The sequence below is a fragment of the Anastrepha ludens genome, chromosome 2 (genome assembly GCF_028408465.1).
Source record: "Anastrepha ludens isolate Willacy chromosome 2, idAnaLude1.1, whole genome shotgun sequence".
Lineage (NCBI taxonomy): Eukaryota > Metazoa > Arthropoda > Insecta > Diptera > Tephritidae > Anastrepha > Anastrepha ludens.
In genome coordinates this window covers 14,170,711-14,194,445 of record NC_071498.1, presented here as the reverse complement: position 1 = coordinate 14,194,445, position 23,735 = coordinate 14,170,711, and the positions used below count along the sequence as shown (strand labels likewise).

Genomic DNA, 23,735 nt, shown 5'->3' with positions numbered 1-23,735 from the left:
TTAATGTTATTATTATTACTTTTTTTATTATATATGAAGGAAAAAATGTATGGTAATATTTACCATACACCTTATAAGATATGTTGTATACTAATATATGTATGTATATAAACATGCATATACATATACAATTTCGCGCAATTTTCAAAAAGAACAAATCTATATGTAAAGATGCATACAAGTCATATGGACATATCAAATATACGAATCTATGTATTCCGTACGCAAGTAAATGTAAGCTAATGTGCTTGAACTGCAAGCGAGAGCGCGGAACGAACGACAAAGAGCACAATCGGCCCCCGCGTTCGGCAACGTTCGACATCTGGCTCTGTCCTACTTGAGTGAGCATATATATGTATGTATATGTATGTATATGCACATATGTAGGTATATAAATTCACATACTTGTATTTGCATATGCCTTCTTGCTGTGTGCATGGTAATGAACCATTTCTCTGTTGAGAATAGGACGATGATAGAAAAAGTAGGAAATGAAAGGGAGTGTTTCGAGTGTAAAGTGTCTTGAGAAAGTCAAATCGATGATGATGCCTCTTAACCCGAAACTTCCCACGATTACCATATGGTAATGCAAACATGCCGTTGCAATTTTACGTATTATGTCTGAACTAAATAACAAAAACAAAAAAGAATAACTGTATTTCACGCAGAATAAATGCAGCTCACGGAAAAACATAAGTTTTTTGTTATTTTTAGTGCAGGTAGCAAAGCTATAAGACGTCAAACTCAGGTGAAAAAAAAAAAAATTAATTATTGTGGTTTTTTAACATGGCACGTCGGTAAGTGTATGAATAACTTTTTGCTTTTTTGATATATTTCCAAAAAAATTGGATCAGTTGGTAGCAAATAAAATAAACTAGTAAATGCAAGTTTAGTTTTGTTTGAAATTTGATTTTTGTGTAACTTTTTTATATTTTACTCAAAGCGTTACCATATGGTAACCGTGGGACGTCTAGGGTATGGGGTTTTAGTTACGTTTGGTGTAGTTCTTTTTTGAGATTTTTGATCATATTTATTGATATTTTGTGAATTACAATGGTTTATTGTTGCAAGAAATGCTTGATTTTATTCAAGAACTCGATGAAGCAGAAGATCAAAATCAACTGTGTGATATTCCAACCACTCCTTATATCGAGCCTCCTGTGGATGACAACGAATCTGGCGAAGATGACGCTGAAGATGATTGTGCGGGCATTCCAGATAATGTTTGCCCGGCTCAGCTAAGAGGTGGCTGCGAAGTTGCGACGTATGCAAGGTTTCGATGAAGAGGAGGATATGGGAGGCATGTTTAGAGACGGTATAAGCATACCATCATTTTAATCTTATAAACTCTAAATTTTTCAGCACCAAATCCAGGAGATTTGTCTGTTATTGAGGTTGAAGACACCTATAATGAGATGGAGGATGAAGAAACAACGGCTAATCGTTCAGAATCTCCAATGAGGAAGCGCTTACGTACAATTGAACCGAAACCTTCAAACGTTGCATTGCCATCAGGAAACAAGGAAACTGTATTTGAATGGGTCAAGAAGAAATCGTCATCTCTAATTCCAATTTTTCCAATCGCTAATTACGAAGATTGTCGCCATTCACATTATTGGAACATATTTGCGAACAAAGTGCGTTATATTCGGTGGAACAGAATAGACCGAACCCAAATATAACAGTCAGCGAACTTAGAGCATTCATAGGCATATTGATCGTCACTGGCTGCAATTATCACTCCAATTACAAACATTTGTGGAGTCAGGATGAAGACATTCGGAACAATCTTGTCAGTAACACCATGCGTCGGAATCGTTTTCAAGAGATTTTGCGAAATCTTCACTTCGAAAAAAATTCCAAGGCTTCTTCAAAAGACGCCCCAAATCCTGACAAAATGTGGAAACTGCGTCCTCTTACGGATCATTTGAAAGCAAAAATTTCCATCCGGAACAAAATCTTTCTTTCGACGAAAGTATGATATCCTATTTTGGTAAACATGGATGCAAGCAATTTATAAAGGGCAAACCATTGCGATTTGGATATAAAGTCTAGTCCCTATGTACTCCATCTGGTTATTTGGTGAATTTTGAAATTTACCAGGGGAAGAATCCTCGACCGAATTTGGAGTACGAAGCAAAGTTTAGAAAATGCGCCGCTCCTTTAGGAAGCATGATCGACGATTTTCCTGATGAATTGAAATCGCTGTCATTCCAGTTTTAGTTCGATAACCTGTTTACTAGTTATCCTCTGTTGGCATATCTCAAGTCATGCGGATATAATGGTACTGGGGCAATCCGAGAAAACAGAATTCCAGCAATCTGTCCACTAGTGCATAAAAAAGACTTCAAGTCAATGGAAAGAGGTTACTCTGAATCAATTAAAATGAAAAGCACTCGTATTTGTTTGGTGAAATGGAAAGATAACAATGTTGTCTAGAGGTCCCACGATTACCATATGGTAACGCTAGTTTTCCGCATTTTCCGGAAAACCGAAGCGAGGAAAATGAAAACGGACTTCATTTTCGTGCCCAGGAGATCGAAATACATAAGTATACAACATTTTACAAAAATCCAAAACAAAAAAAGTTATGGGACTTCCCGGGTTAATGTTGTTGACTTATTAACGTCTGATGCACAATCGAAATTGAACATATCTTTCACGAATTTGATAAATGTTTCGTAACTTTTCACGTTTGTGTAAATGTAACTTGACCTATTCCATTGCGATTCCATTTACCTCCTTCTCTATATCCATACAAAATATCTATCAAACAAATAAAATTAAAATTTTGTTTTGAAAATTGCAACCATTACATTAGTATTTTCTTCTGACGTTGTCACGTTAAACTATCGTCAGTAAACCGACTTTACAGACAACCTCTTTTTTTTTTTATAAAAGAGAACACATCCAGAACCATTTGTCATTTTTAATTTTTTTGCTCTATCCAAGAGCAACATTTTGCGCTACACGACGCACATCAGAAATTGGAGCAAAAGCTCGGCCAAATACCCAAAAATGGTGTACATATATATGTTTTATTAGTAAAGGGCGGTTAAGTTTTAAGGGCCGGTCTTGATTTTGAATAAAATACAATTTTTTTACTAAATTATTGCCATTTCTCTTTATTATGATAATACTAGTACGGATTTATTACATGTGGAACAAAATATCGGTCACATGGCCTCGGTGGCACACCTCCATCCTGTGGTCTAAATTTTCGATGACGCTGAGGCATAATTGAGGTTCTATGCCGTTAATGTGCCCAATTATCTCATCCTTCAGCTCTTGAATTGTTGCTGGCTTATCGACGTACACCTTTTCTTTCAAATAACCCCAAAGAAAGAAGTCCAACGGTGTCAAATCACACGATCTTGGCGGCCAATTGACATCGCCGCGACCTGAGATTATTCGGCCATCAAATTTTCGCACAAAAGAGCCATTGTTTCGTTAGCTGTGTGACAAGTGGCATCACCCTGTTGAAATCGTCCACATCCATAGCTTCCAATTCGGGTCATAAAAAGTTCATTAGCATCTCACGATAGCGAACACTATTTGTTCACAATAACTGCCTGACCGGAATTATTTTGGAAAAAATACGACCCAATGATGCCGCCGGCCCATAAACCGCACCAAACATTCACTCTTTGTAAGTTCATTGGTTTTTCGGCAATCACTCTTGGATTATCATTCGACCAAATGCGGCAATTCTGCTTACTCACGAATCTACTGAGGTGAAAATACGCCTCATCACTGAAGATGGTTTTCTTCGAAAATTGGTCATTCACTGTTTCCATTTCCTGCCACCATTCCGACCATTGACGACGCTTGAAATGGTTAAGAGGCTTTAGTTCTTGAGTCAGTTGCACCTTATAAACGTGTAAATGCAAGTCTTTATGCATAATTTTCATCAATGACGAGCGTGAGAGGTGCAATTGTTGGGCACGACGATGAGTTGAGGTGTAATCTCCTATTGTTAACAATTTCTCAACCACTAAATAACCGAGACCATTCATTTTTATTTCATCTTTATCATCGTTTGACTTTGTACCTTGATAACAAAAAACTCCCGAACAATAATTTGAAATCGAATCACACATTATCCAAAACTTGATTCCTAATTCGTGATGTTTTTTGTTGGGAGAATACTGCTTTATAATAGAGTGACAATGAGTACCAACTAAAGATTCGTCTATACTCATCTGACAGTGTGGCGCATATTGTTCTCTCAGGATTTTATTCGCGTAGTTCAATAAAAGTATTCGATTTGTTTGAAAAAATTGTGCCCACAGGTAAAAACTCATCAATAATATCGTCAGCGGAGGTACTTGCAGATACTTTATCATCATCACTGCTATCACTAATAACTCGTAATCTCTTAGAACGAATGATGATGCACTTCCACTATCACTTTCAAGGACATTACTATACACTTCGTTCTCACTTCTCATAACATAGCCATTTTCAGATGATTCAGAACTTAACATGATGTATTTCATAAATTTTCAGTATATCACTTGGTAAAAAAATTAAAAAAATTTCTAACTCCTATAAAAAATCGAAAAGAGTTTTCCTACTAATAAATAAATGTGTGTTATACAGTGGTAAGAAGTACTGTACCAGAGCCGTGGATTGTGGTACGGTAGAAAAAATGAGCCAAATATTTTCATATAACTCTTATTGGTACATAAATAATTTTTTTTGTTAAAACTATCTCTAGCCCTTATAGATCTGGTGATGATTTACAGTCAAAAGATTATATTTCCTTTTGCATTGACCCATTTTTTCTACCGTACCACAATTCACAGGTGTTACTGCATTACTAATAAATATTATTTTAATTCTTATATTGTTAAAAGCCACAACTGAGTTAAATGAATAAAAACTGCTACTGATATTACTACAACTACTTTCAATAATTGCGTAAAGTACAGGGTTGCCCATATTCGACGGACCAATGTGTTTTTTTTTTATCAAAGAAACACACATTTTTTTTTATTTGGTTCAAGTAGATTTGTTGACATCACTTTTTGAATATGATATCTCTCAAATGGCCGCCTTGAGCTTGTACGGCGTATTGTGCCCGTTTTACAGCATTTTCCATAGTTTTAGGTAACATTTCGGCTGGAATAGCGGCTATTTCCTCACGGATGTTGTTCTTGAGCTCTTCTATGGTCTTTGGCTTATTAATATAAACCTTTGATTTTAAATATCCCCACAAGAAGATGTCAGGTGGCGCCAAATCGGGCGAATGCGGTGGCCAGTCAAAATCGCCATTTCTCGACATCAAACGACGAGGAAACAATTTCTTCAAAAAATCGATTGTTGTGCGAGCTGTGCGTGGTGGAGCGCCGCATTGTTGAAACCAGAACTGCCTCATACGCTTTCGACGAATAATTGGCATCACAAAAGTGGTTATCATATCGCGATAACGCTCCTGATTGACGGTAACAGCTTGACCATCTTCCAGAAAAACGGCCCAATAATCGTTTTCGCACTAACGCCGCACCAAAAAGTGACTTTTTTGTCGTAAAGAGGTACGTCTTGAATTTCGGGAGGATTTTCAGTGGCGTAAATACGGCAATTTTGTTTACCGTCCCATTCAATAAGAAATGAGCCTCATCGGACATGATGATTTTGTTCTTCTTCTTCTTCTTTTGACTTCTTTTGTTGAATGTAAATTTCAACAATTTGGACTGATGCTTCCAACGCGGTATGTCATTAAGCGATCTGACGGCTCTGTCAAAAGATACAGGGTTGCCAGATGGGTCCGTCGAGTATGGGCAACCCTGTATACTACCAACAATACCGTCTTCGCATTTTCAATACAAAACAAGATAAGCACTATCGCGCTGCGCCGTATTTTTGGCATACGACAAGTGAACTGCGATAGCACTTCCCCGGACTCAAACGGTTAATATCTTGCGGTCTGTTTCGACACAAAACTTTGTTTCAGGCAGCATTTAATAAGAGCAAATTTCAAGTCGGCTTCTGCCTCCCTATACAGGAGGGTGCAAAATCGCAGGCGACTACTGTCATTGGTTGCTGACTCGCAGGTAACACGAAAATGCCCTAGTATTGACGGACCGCAAGATAGCAGAAGACGTCTCTTATCGACTTTTGTAGACTCCGTACCCTTTTATACCGTCCCTATATGGACCGGAGCCAAAATATGCAACATACAATATACAGCACAGGTACTTCGCCGAAGTGCAATAGGCAAACTACCAGCTGACGCTTAATCAAACGAAGGCAAAGCCGTCTCTTTGGCAGTAGATGAGATTTTTCAACTAACGGACATTGGACTCATAGGCTCATCGGATGACATAGTGATTAGGAAAGTGGAAGGAGCTCTGGTATTACTGAGCAATTGGGCCATAGACTGTGGTTTAAGTGTAAACCCGAGCAAAACTGAACTGATGATATTCACTACAAAAACGAAGATACCAAAGTTTAATCCTCCAAAATTAAACGGCGTTAGTCTTACGCTAACCCAACAGGCAAAATACATAGGTGTTATCTTAGATCCCAAACTCAGATGGAGGTCCAACGTAGAAAACAGAGTAAAGAAAGCGAATATAGCACTTTACTCATGTGAAAGAATGTTGAGTAAAAAATGGGGTCTCCAACCAAAATTATCCAATTGGTCCCACACATACATTATAAGGCCAATACTAACATATGCGGCACTAGTCTGGTGACCCGCAATAGAAAAGAAATACAACCAAATCCAGCCGAACAAGATGCAAAGAACTGCGTGTATCTTAAATACAGGAGCGCTTAGCACCAGTCCCTCTGAAGCGCTCAATGTACTAACTCATCTATTACCACTAGACCTACATATAAAAACAATCGGTACTTGCAGCGCGGTGAGACTCAGAGACATAGGAAGCTGGACAACACGGTCGCACGGGCACAGTAAGATCCTCATACAAGGACCCCCGCTGCTTAAAAACATATCAGACTACACAGTCCCCGAACTTAACTTCAAGAAAGACTTTACGGTACGTTTTCCACCGAGAGCCGAATGGAGCAAAGGGAAGGTGATTGGAAGATACTATTGTACATATATTGAAATCTACTACTTCGAAGAGGAACTGTAGTGTGGAAGCTGGCTTGCACTCGGAGCTACTCAAGCTATCTCAGTCAATTCGACTTCCTGACTATGACGGCGTGTTCTAGGCAGAACTTTTAGCGATCAGAGAAGTATGGAAATCACTAAAACTCTAGAAGGGAGTTGGTGCAAGAGTAGCTATCTTTTCAGACAGTCAAGCAGCTATCAAGGCCTTAGACTCCAACTCCATTTCATCGAAACTAGTCTTACAGTGTAGAGAAGAACTAGTATTACTTAGTCATTGGCATGAAATTTCTTTGATACGGGTTAACGGTCAAAGGAACATACGGGGTAATGAGATGGCGGATGAGCTAACAAGAAAGGGTTCGACACTAGACATAGCAGAGGCGGTGGCAGTTGCCATCCCACTCAACACAATAAAAGCGTCCATTGCTTCACACTATCATGCTTTAGCCGAAAGAAGGTGGCAGCAATTATTACAACAAAAAAACACATGGCCATCATACAAAATCCGAAGGACGAATCACCTTTTAGGATGTTCTCAGCCAAACATCTCACCTATCACTGCAATCCTTACAGGTAATTGGAAGGTAGGAGATTATGCAGCCAGAATCAAGCTTCTTTTCAATATCATCTGCAGAAGCGGTCAATCGGCAGGGGTGAAGGAAAGTCTTTTCCACTACTTATGTGAATGTCGAGGGCTAGCTAGGACTCGACTCCGCCCCTTCGGTAAGCCTTTCTTACAGCAAATTAGTGAGATCTCACACATCGAGGTAAAGAATTTGCTGCTATACTTGGATCTCACAAAATGGATCTGACTTAGAAGAAGGATCTGACAAACAAACAAAAAAAACAAAAAACCAAGACATCATCATACGAAAACAGTGGCAGTAGAACGGTGCTGGTTGCTAATTAGGATTATTTCAGTAGAAATACTCAACTACTTCAACAACAATAAAAACAACATAGGCTCATCTCAAATATTAATCAATGGGTGACCGGGAAACACGGAGACGTCGACTACTACCTCATTCGAAGACTGAGCGGACACGGTTGTTTTTTAAGTATCTCCATCGGTTTAATAGATGGAGGATTCCTCCTTCTGCCTAAACTGCGATAACGCGTACAACCGCCACAAACCCATGTAAGAGGAACTTGGAGACAGACATAAATGCGGCCCCACTTTATTGAAATGTTATCACGGTTCCAGGGTGGCATCCACCCGTGTCCCAGATATTACTGATGCAATGGCAACTTTGCTGCTGTTTCTCACCTTTTGATTTTAACCATCTTAAAAAGGGAGCAAAAATAGACTAACAAACATTTACATCTATATAAGTCGGCTTGTTAAACAACTAAATAATACTCCTGAATCCCATACATACATACATGCATACACACGAGTGCTTGGCGCTGTATTTTCTCTTTTTTTTTTGCGGTCGAAACTTCAGCAATGATTGGTCGTCGTTAGCTCTGCAATTCAATCTGCTTTGTTGACTGTCGTCCGGCTCTCGTGGCGCATTGCTTGAAAATTCCAATTGTGTAACAAAAACACACACTCGAATACAGCAGAGCAGAGAAGTGTCGAATATTAAAATGCGGTTAAATTTGAGTAGCTTTACTTGGTGATGGCTTGTCGTTTTCCATGTGAATTGAAACTCACTCACGCACATTTCCCATTGCTGTTGCCGTTGTGCTCTTGCTGTGGTTCTATGAAAGCGTATTGCTGGTAACCATTGAAATAAATGGCATTTGGGCTGGCAGCTGCTTTCAAAGTCGAACTGGGCAGATGAGTGGCCGACAAGTGTTGTGTGCGTACAAATGTCGGCGATGCCTACGAATGCCAATAGCATAACGATGAATGTAAGTAGGAATATTGAAAGTAGGTGAAGTTTCATCACCCACAAAGGAGTTTTCGTATAAATCAACAGCTGAAAATGTATAAGGGAGTATTTACAGCTACCTGGCTAGAAAAAATCGTTTTAAATGCAAAATCGGTAACGATAGATCGACAGTTTATTAAAAGACGTTTCAATGGTCCATTTTAAATTCAGAATGTTTGCGACATAATACAACTATGGAGTGCACGCTCAGTTTGTATGTTTAATGAAATATCTGTTAGTAGACTTTCGTCGTGGAGAAAACGCAAGAAATTTTCTGTAAGGGAAAATAAAACTTTCTGTTGTGAAAGTGCCGAGAATTGTGCATTTCAACAGTATTTTTGTAACTGAGTTTCAGCCCAAGAGCTCAATAATTATGAGTATTACGCATTCGCCTTCAACATCACTGCTGCGCCTGAATCTGTTTTAGGTAGCTAAGTAAGCGAGCAAATGTGTGACATGCGGTCCTAAGGGCACGTTTGCACTGGCTTAGACCAGCACATCGTCTCTCTTATCCACTTCTGTTCCTCCAGCTAATCGCAGATATGATTGCGTTGATTGCTGCTTAACTGTAAGTGAAGATTTGCACATTGAAATTGAAGAGCGCAAATTAGCTGACATCATAGCCGCTTCAGTTGCGGTGCAGATTTGGTTTTGGAAAATGCAGCAGATACCAGGGCGATTGAGTGACAGTTGAAACAGCGGCTTCCACGGCTGTGACGTTTGATTTAAAATCTTTCGGGTGCACGTCAATATGACAATATTAACTTACAAAAATTTCCTTCACAAAATTGACCTCAGGAATGACGTAGTGTGAGAACTTTTTCTAAATAAAAAGAACTCTTTATAAATAAAACTGTACTATTTTTTAGTAAAAATAAGAAAATGTAATATTCCTAAATAAACAAAAAAAATTCCAAATACCAAAAATTTAAAAATAAGAAAGGACTCTTTTTAATAAAAATAAATAAATAACAAAAACTTTTCCGAAACAGAAAAACAAAATCTCGATGTAAAAAAAGAGTTTCCTAATTAAAATGAAAGTAAATAAAACAACTTTGCTCCACAAAAAAGAAATTTCTTATATAAAAAAAAAAATATATATTATTTAAATAAAAAACGACTATTTCTAAATAAAAACAGAAGTTTTTATTTTAAAAAATGCCTTAAATAAAACAAACTTTTCTTAAAACAATAAAAAATTTTTCGAAATAAAAAAAATTTTAAAACTGAGAAAGGACATTTTTTAAATAAAAATAAATAAATAACAATAACTTTTCTAAAACAAAAAAAAAATATCTCCGTATAAAAAACGTTTTCTAAATAAAGAAACAACTCTTGCTTAATAAAAAATAAATAAAACTAACTTTTCTTAAACAAAAAAAATTTCGAAATAAAAACGAAACTTTAAATAAAAAACAACTGTTTCTAAATTAAAAAAAAATTTTATTATTAATTAAAAAAGGCCTTAAATAAAACATTAAACTTTTCTTAAATAAAAAAAATTTCCAAATATTTAAAAAACATTTTAAAAATAAGAATGGACTCTTTAAATAAAAATAAGGTTAGGATAGGTTAGCCTGGTTGGCAACAAGCCACGCATAGACCTTTTGGTCCCTAGCGATACCAGATGGAGACCGACCTCTATGAATACCTAAAATAGACATCATGTAGGATGTCAGCACTTTTGGAGAATCTAAGCAGCGCTAAAGTTTCCTCAACATACTCTATGCATTTCTTGCATTTGTCCGTGTTAGCAATCCCTTTCTTGTACGCTTGTGCAGCCAATAGATTATGACCTGTCAGCATACCTATGACAGTTCTGATTAGTCCACCTAGCTTCCACTCGCCTTTTCATGTGGTCGTCCAATTCGTTGTATATTGTATTTAGCGGTTTCGGTATGTCATTCTCTTGTTCAAATGGTAGTCTAACAGCACTTTTTGGTATCTCATCTACTATTTCATTCCCCATAATGCCTTTGTAGCCAGGCACCAAATAGATGTGCAGTCTTCTGCTTACGACTAGCCTTTCTATGGCCTCCCTGCACCGTTAAACATTTTTGGGCTTAATACAATATGAACTTATTGCTTTTATTGCTGCTTGACTGTCCACGTATATATTAATTGTTAAGTTCTTTCTTGTTCTAGTGTAGGTTAGCTCCGCGGCTTTCCCCACAGCAAAGCTTCCGCTTGGAAAATACTGCTGTGGTCTGGCAGCTTGATAGGCTGCATTATCCCTAGTTTTGAGCAGTAAATGGTTCTGTAGGTGAATACTCCAGCGGCCATTAGCCTCCTCGCGGATTTCGCTGCCAGGTTTTCGCCATGAGGTCAATAGGTGGCATGCTGAGTATCATTTCCTGCGCTGCCGTTGGAGTGGTTTTCATCGCTCCTGTTATGCACAGAGCAGCGAGTCGTTGCATCCTTTCCAGTGACATTAAGTATGTCAGTTTTCTTGTCGCAGTCCACCATACTAAGGCCCCATACAGCAATATCGGTCTAACTACTGCCGTGTAGCACCAATGCATCAGAGAGGGCGATAGACCCGAAGTAACGCTCAGCATTCTTTTACATGCGTACAACGCAATGCTGGCCTTTTTCACCCTTTCCTCAACATTGTGCTTCCACAGCAATTTACTATCTAGTATTACTCCGAGGTACCTTGCATGATCTGTGAGAAGTAGTTCGTTTTTGCCTAGCTTCGGGAGGTTCCACGTCGGGACCTTGTACTTCCTGGTAAAAAGTACCATGTCCATTTTTCCGGCGTTTATCCCTAGCCCTGCGCGAGAAATAAAAATAAATAAATACCAAAAACTTTTCCAAAAAAAAAAAAAATATCTCGATATAAAAAAACTTTCCTAGATAAAAAAAAAGTGTTTATATAAAAACGACTCTTTCTAAATAAAAACCATTTTATTAGTAAAACAGACCTTTGCTTTTTTAATACAAACTTGTAATTGAGGATTCTGTGATGGGAAGAATTGATTTTGGCCCTCGGTTTTTATTTAAAGGATCACAATGATATTTAATGTTTTAATTCCGCCGTTCGAATGCGGCCCAAAACTGTAGGTCCCTTCATCTCAACCAGACGCTTAGCACAAATTAGATTAGGAGTTTGACCAAACACGTAACAGAGGTAAGTGCATCATCATATGTAAATACATTTAGCAGAAATTAATTGTATGTATAAATCAAACTACAACTTTTAGAAAAAGCAAAATATTAAACAAAATTTTTAGAGTCACTAATTTTTTTTTCAACTCATAACGCATATACAATAATTTTAGTTGTATATCCTTTTTTACTTTCAACACAAAATGTGTTTTCTGTACCTTTTACACTCATCGCCATAGGTTAGGTTAGGTTTGGTAGCTGCATCGCACATAAGGAAAGCGATGTCACTCAGACCTCGAAAGCAGTTCGTTGTGAGCCCACGGGGCTAGACTACATTTCCCCTGCCACATTGAATCGATCCAGTGCCATTTCGATAGCTTTACGGGTTTGATGGAATCCCAGCACCCGGGGAACTTGAGAGCGCTGTTCAATTGCTGGCATAAAAAGCTGCTTAGACAAGCTCCGCAAGAACTTTCGTCGCGTGTGTGTGCGACGGTTATATGGATTGTTTTCCGAGTAAATGATGAATGATGCAAGTGCACTTACGTCCAGCATGTTATAAAACATGGCCAAGGGCTAACGCAATGTTTTGTGTTTCGTTGAATATGCAGAAAGCATTTTATCCATTGCGTCGACACCCCCTTTGTTTGCATTGTAATCAAGGATGTATTGCGGCTTGTTTTTCTTTTCAGCTACAATTGAATTTGTCAAAGGTGTGCTGGCAAGTATTATAACTGGTCTGCCTCTTTTTGGAACATAAGATACCAAAGAAAACTTTTCATCGAGAATCCCGAAAATGGAAGATTCTTCAGCACGATTGCGGTCAGCCTTCATTTCATATGGTACAAACGTTTTATTTTGACGAACAGTGCCAAGAATAGCAAGACCTTTGGACATTAAACACTTGCCTAAACTTAGCGATGTAAAAAAATTGTCACAAATAATAGTCCTTCCGGTGTTCTCCCAATGGCATACTAACCTTTGCACAACACCTTCACTACGTTATTTGCTCGACCAGCATTTGATTTTTTTCCAGTATATATTTCACTTTTGAGTGGATAGAACGACTTAGCATCGCATGCAAACCAAGCCTTTATCCCATACTTGGCAGGCTTAGAGGGTATGTACTGAGTAAACCTAGTTCGACCGCGATAAGCAAATAATTGTTCATCCACAGTAATTTCTCCAGATAGTTGGTAATATTTGCGCAGATTTGCAGTCATTTGTGTCCACAATTCAGATATTGGAGCAGCCTTATCGGCTTCTAGCCTAACTGCTCTTGTACGCTCGCTGTCAAATCTAATGAATCGAACAATTTCTTTGAAGCGTGACTTAGGCATTACTGCTCGATAAAAGCAAAAGCATTCTTGGCTCCATAGCACATCCACATCTTCGTCATTTGATTTATTTACACCTGCTAGTAACACAAGACCTATAAATCCTCTTAGTTCAAGCTGAAGTCAACTATAAAATACTATTTTGCATACATTTTATATGGTTACTACAAATGTAGTAAGCCGGCCGCAAGATGATGTTTTTTTCAAGTAGGGTCTAGAGGTCAGGCAAATAATAGTTCGAGTGTTATTATACTCTTAATTGACTTTGATTTGATAATCAGGAAGCTACTAAAAAATTCGGGTATTGTTGTTTCGGAAATTTTTTTTTTATCTCACTTTTTTTCACAATTTACTACAAATGTAGTAAGCCGGGCACATGAAGGTTAAGATATTGGTGACACTGTAAGACTCTTCTTGATGTTATTTGGAATGCAGCTTAGCTGTCCAATAGAATGCAGATATCTATTGATGATATTCTGTTTATATCTAAGGCTTCATGAATAGCATTTATTTCTACTTGAAAAACATTAAAGTCATCCGGTAGTTTAAAGGATCCACTGAGAAAAAGCTCAACACAATATAACCCTGATCCTACACCTGTATCCATTTTAGATCCGCTCAATTAGATTTTAACGTCTGTGTTGGGTGATGGATCGTCGTCAAGCCATTCCAGTCCAGAAGGGATTTTTACTGAGAAATTGCTTTCGTAGCAGAGAATGAGAGGGTAATAATAACAATCACTGGGTATTGGATAAAGCAAAACAGGCGGCTGAGTATTTGCAGAAGAGATCAAGGGGTAGCCATAACTGCCTCTCTGTTTTCGTATGAATTGAATACAGCTTTGATTTAACCCTCGAGAAAGCGCGCCTTAACCCATTAATGACAAAGTATGATATATCATACGCAAAAAGAGCCTTTTTATATTTACAGGGCGAGTGAGATAAAAGAGAGATTTGAAAAGAAAAGCTTTTTAGTTGTCATTTAAAACTCTTTTATTTACATTTTTCGCGCCAATTGATGTAGTGTTTTTTGGAAAAGTGAATAATGCCAAGCAGGTGAGTTTTATATCTTAAAAAAAACCAAGCAACAGTATTATATACATAAATACGTGCACTAACTCAAAGTTGAAACCATGAAGCATCGAATACATATAAAATGCAGTGAAAAATTCGTCCCGAAATGTGTTTTAGCTTTTTGTAAATCATTGCGTATGTTTTATCATACGTAAACGCTACCCCAGCTTGGCTTTATGGGCATTCATATACAATACCTTTTTATAGACAAGCAACAACTGAGGAGATAATTGGATAGCTCGAAGATCTGAATGAGGACGATAATGCAGTTATTAAAGACGGCAGCAGAAATGCCAATTCCATCGATGTGAATTTATTTCCACCTGAAGAACAAGAGTTATCCGATTGCGATGATGCAGATGAAAACGATGAAGATATACTGGGCGACTTGGGCCGTGGGGTTCTAAAAAGGCCATGCGCGATAAAAATTGCCGATTCAGAAGTGGATAATGTACAGTTGTTTTAATGATGTGATCATTTCAATACCCTCGCGGTCAGTGACTTCCACTCAAAGGAAAAAGAAAAAACCCACAATTCGTCGAAAGTGGTCCAAAATAAAACTAAAAACAAGAGAAAGCACAAACACAAAATACGCGTTCACACTCCGGATATTACAGCAGATATTCTGAATAACGACTTAAATCCATTACAACTTTTTAAACTAATTTTTGATGACGATTTTATGAAATATATACAAGTACAGACTATAAAAGACGCTGTAAACAAAGGATATGAAGCGGTGACCCTAAATCTTGAGGAATTGTACACATATGGGGTGGGTACAACAAAGTGACTATTCTCAACCATAATTTCACTTGATTACCTGATAAATTTATTAGTTGCATTTTTAGGTACCAGCTATTCGGATGTACTGGGGGACAGAAAGTGATGTGTACAACCATTCAGTGGCAGGTTCAATGGCGAGGAATAAATTCAAAAAAATACATCGGTACCTTCATTTCAATAATAATACACAAATTGTAGTGAATAATAAAGCATTCAAAGCACAGCCTATTGTGGATAATTTCAATACAAAATTTAAAGAGCTTGGAAAACCATTTGGAACTTCATTTTCTGTAGACGAATCGATGAAGCCTTATTCTGGTAAGTATTCTTTCAAAACCAGTAGAACTTCGTCCAGTTTCAGCACGAAAGAGGAAACGAGAAAACGAAACTAGATACGATTGAGTCAAACACTACGTAAATAACTTAAGAATTCAACGCCGATGCAAATTTTGTGGCAAGTGTACGAAAGGTAGTTTCGGATTGCACCCAGATAACTGTTTTTACAAATATCATGTAACTGGCTTATCAAATAACTAAGAAATTTAACAACGTATAGATGTATAATATGTCACTTTATAAATAAAATTTTGATTTGAATTCAAAAGCTATGTATATATTGAAGTTTTATTTTGATAGAAGTAGTTCTCCGAATACGCTTATGTATGATATCATACGCTTTGCCACGCCCACAGATATTTTTTTGAAAAATGGAAATGAACCGTTTAACATCAACACAAATACGTGGTGAAAATTTCAGTCACCTATCTTAACCCGTTCTATGTGTGAGCATTAATGGGTTAATAAGTTACACGAATTGGCGCACGTGAGCATTTTGCACACCCCACTTTCACATAAACATATTATGCTCCTAGGTTAGGTAGATTAGTAAGATAAAGTGTTTTTTATAGGCTAATGGTTTATTTTTATTAAGAAATATGCATTTTTGAGTTTAAACTCTTAAAAACTGTTTTTGATAACTTAAAAAAGGTAAAACGAAAATTCAATACATTTTTTTTCACTAGCAACAAAAAAAAATTGAAATTAGTAGCAATACATATTAATAAAAATTCAATATTGAGCCAGATCTTTGTTAAAGGAGCAATCGAAACAAGTTGGACATATAGTTCTTGCGTGCTCGGTGCAGAGTAATTTGTTGCACAAAAAACATCCTTTTTTGGTGCGTCTATTTTTTCGCCTGGGACACAATGCGCAAAATCCATTATTTTCAGAGGCTTCTAAATGTTCATTGTTTGGCACTATATGCGACATAATTTCTTTTAATTAGCTTGGAAGTGTTTTGATAGTCTGACGACGTACAATATTTGGCTTTATAAGCTCCAAAGCAATGTCTTTCAAAAATAACATTCTCTGTGTCTTGATTTGGGTATTGCATTTATAAATAATCTGGGCGTTTATACCAGCAATATTAATAATTGTAAAAAATAGTCGAGGCATTGTGAAGGGGTTATAGCGTCTTTCGCTGTGCCCTTAACTCTTGTAAGATGTGTAACTATGTTACAGCGTCTAGTACGTATATTGGGTACATCCATAGCCCATTTTGTACACATACCTTTCCCAAATAAAATTGCCGCCTTCCTCGCGGCATTTCGACGTTTTCATCTTGATCAAAACCTGCGTCGGTATCAGAAGATTGTTCTGTGTCACTTTGGTGATCAGTGTGTTCACTTTCACAATCACTTTCCTCAAAATCTTCTTCCACGTCGTCCTCGTCATCCAAAATGTCGTCCAACCAAGATTCAATTTGTGAATTGTCATTTGCTGCACGACGACGTCTGCTATTAGTTTCCATTATTTTATAAAAAATTTACCTAAATAATTATAAAGAGAAATTATACGCGTTTATTGCAAAACAAAAAATATTAAAATATTTACGTAGTTAGGCGCGCAATGAGCAAAATGCCGCACATGGAAAGTAAACCAATATCTTCGATCTCTATTCGCACACTACACACTTCGAATGCTTCTTATTGCAAAGACAAATCATTTACTTAGAGGTACTGAACGCCGTAATTCTAGGACTAACGGTAAACATTGAAAATTTCTTTTTTCCTTCTGAAGGGTTAAGAGCTATACTTTACAGGGGCTTGAAAATTTTGGGTATTTTTAGAAAAATAAAAAAATAAAGAACGATATTTAAAGTTTTCAGGCTTTTTATTTAACTTCTTTTACATACAAAAATGAAAAATAAAAAAAATCTAATTTTAATATTTAAAAAAATGGCGCCGAAGTTGACCCTTCCGAAAGAGTGGACCTAGACGGTGTTCTCCATTTTGGCTCTTCTATTTATCTAAAATACAAAAACCAAAAAATTGTTAATCAGTTTGACTGCAGCTATGTCGCACTACTAGAATAAAAACAAAAGTTTGCAAAATGGCGCGGTGTTGAATTAGACATTTTAAAAATCGAGTAGTAATATGGTTCTAGTACGGACGATAGCATTTGGTGCACAACATATTAGAGTTTCGGTTGAATAGTTGTTTTTTTTAACACCAGGCCGAAAAAAATCATTTCGAGATAAATTAGTTTAATGTTTGCGGTATTTTTTTTTTTTTTTTGGTGGATGAGGTAGGGTTCAAAATGCCTTCACACTTAGAACGACCGTCGTCTACTGCGTCGTATGGTGTGGCCCCTAAAACGATCCCTTCTCTCCTTCTGGGGAGACACGCTTCCCGGAACTGTTTGAGGTAAAGTTTGAGGTACAGGAGCGCGCGCAGACCGCTCTCTTTGTGGTTAATGGGTTGTAGCAGCTATAGTATTGGGAATTTCCGCATGAAAATTTCACAGTGTATTCTTCAGATACTACACTTTTGAAATCGAAAAAAAACATTTTTTTGAAATTTCAAGACCCCAGGGTCCCCTCAATAATCTTTTTTCTTATAATTTTTCATACAATCCGAAACTGCCAAGAATGATGTCAAAAACAATAGTCCCATAATAATTGACCCGCCCTAGTAAACATTTATAAAGCAAACTCCCTTCTCACTAATCAATTCCTGTTACTTTTTTCAAGTAACCTGTTTGCTTATACATATCGCACCCTAAATACAAAAGGATCACAACTCAAAATGTACCTTCTGCTCAAATATGAACGAGACGCTATCAATAAAACGGTCCGCGGATGACATATGGCAAAAATAAATTTTTTGTTTTTTGGTAGGACTGTTATAAGCTTACATGGCAAATTTCAGCGTGATATGACACATAGTTTGTTTTCTGTGCTACTGTAAACAAGTCAAGCTCGAGTGTGGAAAATTTTGAGTTGTGACCCTTTTGTATTTAGGATGCGATATGTATGTTTGTATATTACACACAAATCAGCGTAAAAGCGTTGTTATTTAATTATCTGCTAAAATAAATATATTTGTATCAATAATGTTGTTGCTTTCGTGCTATCTATAGCTGAAACTGTAATTGCGTTGTTATTTACAAATTTATTTACGTTCATACCTAATGACAGTCTTTAAAATGATAAAGCGGCTAATTGGAACGCATCTCACGTAGTTATTATGAAAAATGCAGTACTTAAGCAGCGTTGTCAAAGGCAATTGCCAATATTGTCTCTCCCAAATATGAGAGCGCGCGTGCACTTAATTATCTGTATATGGGTGAGTACACTCGTGTTACGCGCTAAGTCAAATACGAGCGCAAGTGCCTAGCGCAGGGCAAAAATTCTTGCTATAATTTAGATAAAAGCTGTTCCCGCTCTATTCGTTAATCAACAACGAACGCAACAGCACGAAAATGCTGCGTCATTCTGAACTATTAATAATTTTCTTTATTAATTCTTGGTGCTAGCGTTAGCAAAAAAAAAAACAAAAAACATCAGCATGCCGATTCTGCACAAGCCGACCGAGAGCGAAGCATAGCACTCAAACAGGTTTTAGGTTTTTTGTGAGAAGCTCTCTCATGGCAAAAAGTATACGAAATGTAAGCAGGCGTTTCTTCGTTTTTGTTGTTATTATTAATTTTTAATTATCTTTTTTCTTTGTGGACAAAAGTTGAATTTTAATTTTAATTTTTTTTCGATTAATAATAATTTATAATTTTTGGAAAAGTAAAGGGTTATACTTTAAGAGTTATAAAATTCAGAAAAATGCATGAAATTTTTATTTAAATCGATAGTACAGTCCATATAGTTTAATGTTTGAAGATTATTTCATGCAAATGTTGACCGCGACTGCGCTTCAAATGGTCCATCCGCTTAGTCCAATTTTGGCATATTCTTTCCAGTGTTTCGGCCGGTATCTCACATATAATTGCTTTAATGTTGTCTTCCAATGCGTTAATTCAAGCAGGCTTGTCTGAATAGACATGAGCTTTAACATAGCCCCACAAAAAATAATCTAAAGGCGTTATATCGCACGATCTGGTTGGCCAATTGACAGGTCCCGAACGCGAAATAAAATGTTCACCGAACTCGCCTCTCAACAAGTCCATTGTTGCGCGTGCTGTGTGGCATGTGGCACCGTCTTCCTGAAACCACGTTTCATGCAAGTCAAGCTCTTGCATTTTGGGCAAAAAAAAGTTGGATATCATTTCACGGTAGCGCTCACCAATCACAGTTACGTTACGATTCGCAGCATCTTTGAAGAAGTACGGTCCAATGATACCTCCAGCCCATAAACCGCACCAAACTGTGACCTTTTCTGGATACATTGGTAGCTCTTACAATTCTTCTGATCTTCACTCCAAAATAGACAATTCTGCTTATTTACGTACCCATTGATCCAAAAAAGAGCTTCTTCGCTGAACACAATTTTTCGATAAAAAAGTGGATCTTCGGCCAACTTCCCAAGAGCCCAGTCACTAAAAATTCTGCGTTGAGGTAGGTCGTTCGGCTTCAATTCTTGCACTAGCTGCATTTTGAAAGGCCTCACACCTAAATCCTTCCGCAAAATTTTCCACGTTGTAGAGTAACAGAGGCCCAATTGCTGCGAACGGCGATGAATCGATAATTGATGGTCATCATTAACACTGGTGGTTTGATGTCCAATAATGTAAATTTGGTTCTAAATTTAGTCACAATAGCTCGAATAGCCGCTTCAGTGAGTCGATTAAACTGACCATAAAATGGAAGAAGCGCGCGATAAACACGCATTTCTATAATAAAATTCAATGATTTGCAAGCGTTGTTCGTTTGTGGGACGATTCATGGTTAAATTATAGACCAAACTGAAGATTTTTAACAGTGGAACAAAACACAAAACGTGCGTCAGCTGTTTAAACCAACTGTTTAAAAAGATAGTAGCTAAAAAATCGCTCGCTAAAGCGCAGTCGCGGTTAACATTTGCATGAAATAATCTTCAAACATTAAATTATATGGACTGTACTATCGATTTAAATAAAAATTCCATGCATTTTTCTGAATTTTATGAGTGTTTTTTTGAAAAACTTTCCTATAGCTCTTAAAAAAATTATATACAAGTTTAATTACAAAAAAAATTATATTAAAATTTAAGTAGGGTTACCACCTAATTTTTAGTATGCAATGTTTGTTTAAATAATTTAATAACTGATAACTTGTTTAATAGGGTTGCCACCTAACGTTTAAGATGAAATGTTTCCCTAAATAATTTCTTAACAGGTTAAATAAAATAACTCTTAACAGTTTAAATAAAATACCCGATGTCTGGGTTAATAGGGTTGCCACCTCATTCTTAATATGAAATTCTTGTTAAAGTAATTTCTTAACAGGTTAAATAAAATAACTGATATCAGGGAAATTCGTACTCGACACTTAAGAATATTATTATATAGGTAATTTTCAAATGGAAAAGGAACTCAAATACTTAACTGTTTTCGAGATAATGGGTTTTAAAAATTATTAAAGTTTTTTTTTACTTTTGCGTCCCCTTTTTTTAAAAGTTATTTCAAAAGTTTTCTATTTTTAATTAAAGCTTTAGGTCTAGACGTCGAAGCCGCTGTGGAAATGAAACTTCAGATAAAAGAAAATGTTTTTTAATATCTTACAAAACTTTGCTTGATCACCACGTTGACGCTGCACCCCAACTTTCACTCCATATATCTACAACATAATAAGGGTAATAATAATTTACCCTTTTTGAGTATTTCGCCGAGCTCCTCCGCCTATTTTTGGTGTGTGTCCTAATGTTTTTCCACAAATAGAGGAACTTACATTTTTATGCCGCCTCCGAACCGCACATGTTTTTTTTTATGAGAAGCTTTCCCAAGGCAGAAATACTCTCGAAAGTTTGCCAATTGCCTGCCAAGGGGCGATCGCTATTACAAAAGTTGGTATTTCAAGCCTGAGATTTCGAAGCAGGGCACTAACGAATGATAGCCACGCACCGGCCCATCCAGCCACAGCAGGTATATAACATACCTTACTTAAAAACTGGTTACTTTCCGACCACTTCAACTAGAAATTCTTAAGTATGGCCTTGGCCATTGAAGCGTTTATGACACAATGGAATATTAAAACATGCTCGCAGATTTAATCAGAAGAGTTCTGAGTTAAAACCGTGCACCAGTCTATTCATTTCAAACCAGTAATCCTATATATTTTTTACTTGTTCATTTATTTAAATAATAACACTAGCAACAGACCCTTTTTCTTAATGAAAATAGTCAAATCATTTCTAATCCTCAAAATAACCTAAGTGCAGTAACTTCGGAAGCAACTCGTGCAGCTCATCAGTGTACACTTTAGCATGATATAATGTGCGTCGGTAATCGTTGGAAGTCATCAAGTCATTCAAATCGGTTTTCGGGTCTTGGAAAGCATAAACCATTGGCAGAACACTGGTTGCTAGGAAAAGCTCTAAAAAGAAAAACAACAAAAGCATTTAAATTAATTGCAATAGGCACACACAGCCATTTACAAATGTCTCACCGTAATGCTTGTGCTCCAGGAGTTGTTGCCTTAATCTCACTAGTTTTGGCATTTCACCCTGAAAGCCGATTTTTTTCAAAGTGCTGGCAAAAACGGTGAAATAGTGATGTAGGATTTCGGGATAAATTTTACGCAAATCCGCGTCGAGCAGCAGGTATTGGGAGTACAATAAGTCATTGACTATGGGACCTACATAGCTGACCTGGTAGTCGAGCAGCATTACGTCTTCACATTTGCCAGTAACCGGGTCATGTTTGAACATCATATTTTTCCCATGAAAATCACCATGGCACATCGCATAGTAGCCATCTGCTTTGGGTGCATCGCGGAGTTCATGAAAACCAGCCAGGCACTTTTGCAACAAATTTTTTCTAAATGGCTCGAAATACGGCACATACTGACGCAGTGCTGGTGTCTCGTTTAGAAAATCAATAAAGTTGCTAATGCCACTAGTCATCATTTCGTCTTCCATTATGTTAGGCATATCAAACATGCTATTACAATATTTATCAAAATAATGTGGCTCCTGTTTGATGGATGAAACCCATTATTAGCTCAAATATGAAATATTAATAAATATTACAATATAATTTTATTAATAATAAAAATTCCATAATGGATTTACGCACCTCTTTGTTAATTTTATAGCTGGTGGCGTGTAATTTTGCCAGCTTAGCATAAGCCAATTTTAGTTCTTCGATATTAACGAAACGGCCACGTATAACCTCATAGCCCAGCGGCACAATGTCCTCAAAAACGATTACCTTTTTCGGACTTAGCGAGTGATATAAACATCTAAATTTGAAAAAAAAAACAAAAACATGACATTAATTTAAAAACATATCCCGCTTCTTCGCCTTTCTCTCCGCCACTGCACTTACGCTGCCTTTAGCACCGTATCGTCGCCAGCCTCTCTCAAAATGCGCTCAAGACGCGGCAGCACTTCCGCGTACATTCCAATTTCCGTCTCGAAAATATGTGATTCGCTCACCATTTCCTTCTTGTGCCCCTCCATCTCGGGCATTGTTTTGATAATCAAAGATCTGCTTTTAACTACATCATTCAGCCGGTAATCCAGGGCCGCACGAAACATAATACTCGCATAGTGATCGCCTTTCTGCGAAGCCGGCGATATTTTCGTTTGGATCAGCTGCAAACCATTTGCCTTTGCTGTGACTTCACAGTTGTATAACACTTTCAGGAAGAACTCATCGTTCAACCATTCCGGGGGTTGCAGCTCATCGTTATTGAAATGCTCTGTATTGGGTGCCATCGCTTGAACTTTTATACAAATTTATCTACTTCTATGAGCAACCGCCTTCTATTAAAGCACACCAAATGATGACTGCGAAAGCTTCGAATCAGCATGAGCATTTTAAATTTAGATACTTTTGCAAGCTTACGTGCATACATACATACATACATAGATAACCACATACATACATACGTGTAATGAGTAACTAACTAAGCAAAACCGGCGTAATCAAAACTACAATACAAATGCAAAGTTTTTGGTGTTACTAAAACGCCAAGACTTGTTTTTATTTTGGTTTTGTATTCGATTCATGTGCAGTACTTTTTTATCTGGCGCGCTATCTT

General features: G+C 37.1%; 1 protein-coding gene across 1 annotated transcript; it reads right to left on the bottom strand.

Moving 5' to 3' along the window:
- Positions 1–21,800: 21,800 nt before the first annotated feature.
- On the bottom strand, positions 21,801–23,473 carry LOC128856499 (uncharacterized). Its single transcript, XM_054091803.1, has 4 exons — positions 23,018–23,473; positions 22,766–22,931; positions 22,137–22,662; positions 21,801–22,064 (listed from the first exon to the last, which is right to left on the bottom strand). The coding sequence occupies exons 1-4, from the start codon at positions 23,407–23,409 to the stop codon at positions 21,883–21,885; spliced, it is 1,266 nt and encodes a 421-aa protein (XP_053947778.1). The 5' UTR covers positions 23,410–23,473; the 3' UTR covers positions 21,801–21,882.
- Positions 23,474–23,735: the final 262 nt, after the last annotated feature.

What these genes read in the sequence shown, in the direction of transcription:
- LOC128856499 (XM_054091803.1), bottom strand. Translation starts at nt 23,409, where the DNA reads ATGGCACCCAATACAGAGCATTTCAATAACGATGAGCTGCAACCCCCG. An exon ending in GATACGGTGCTAAAGGCAGC is followed by an intron (nt 22,932 to 23,017) that starts GTAAGTGCAGTG and finishes TTTCAAATTTAG; the next exon opens with ATGTTTATATCACTCGCTAA. An exon ending in CCTGGAGCACAAGCATTACG is followed by an intron (nt 22,065 to 22,136) that starts GTGAGACATTTG and finishes TTTTCTTTTTAG; the next exon opens with AGCTTTTCCTAGCAACCAGT.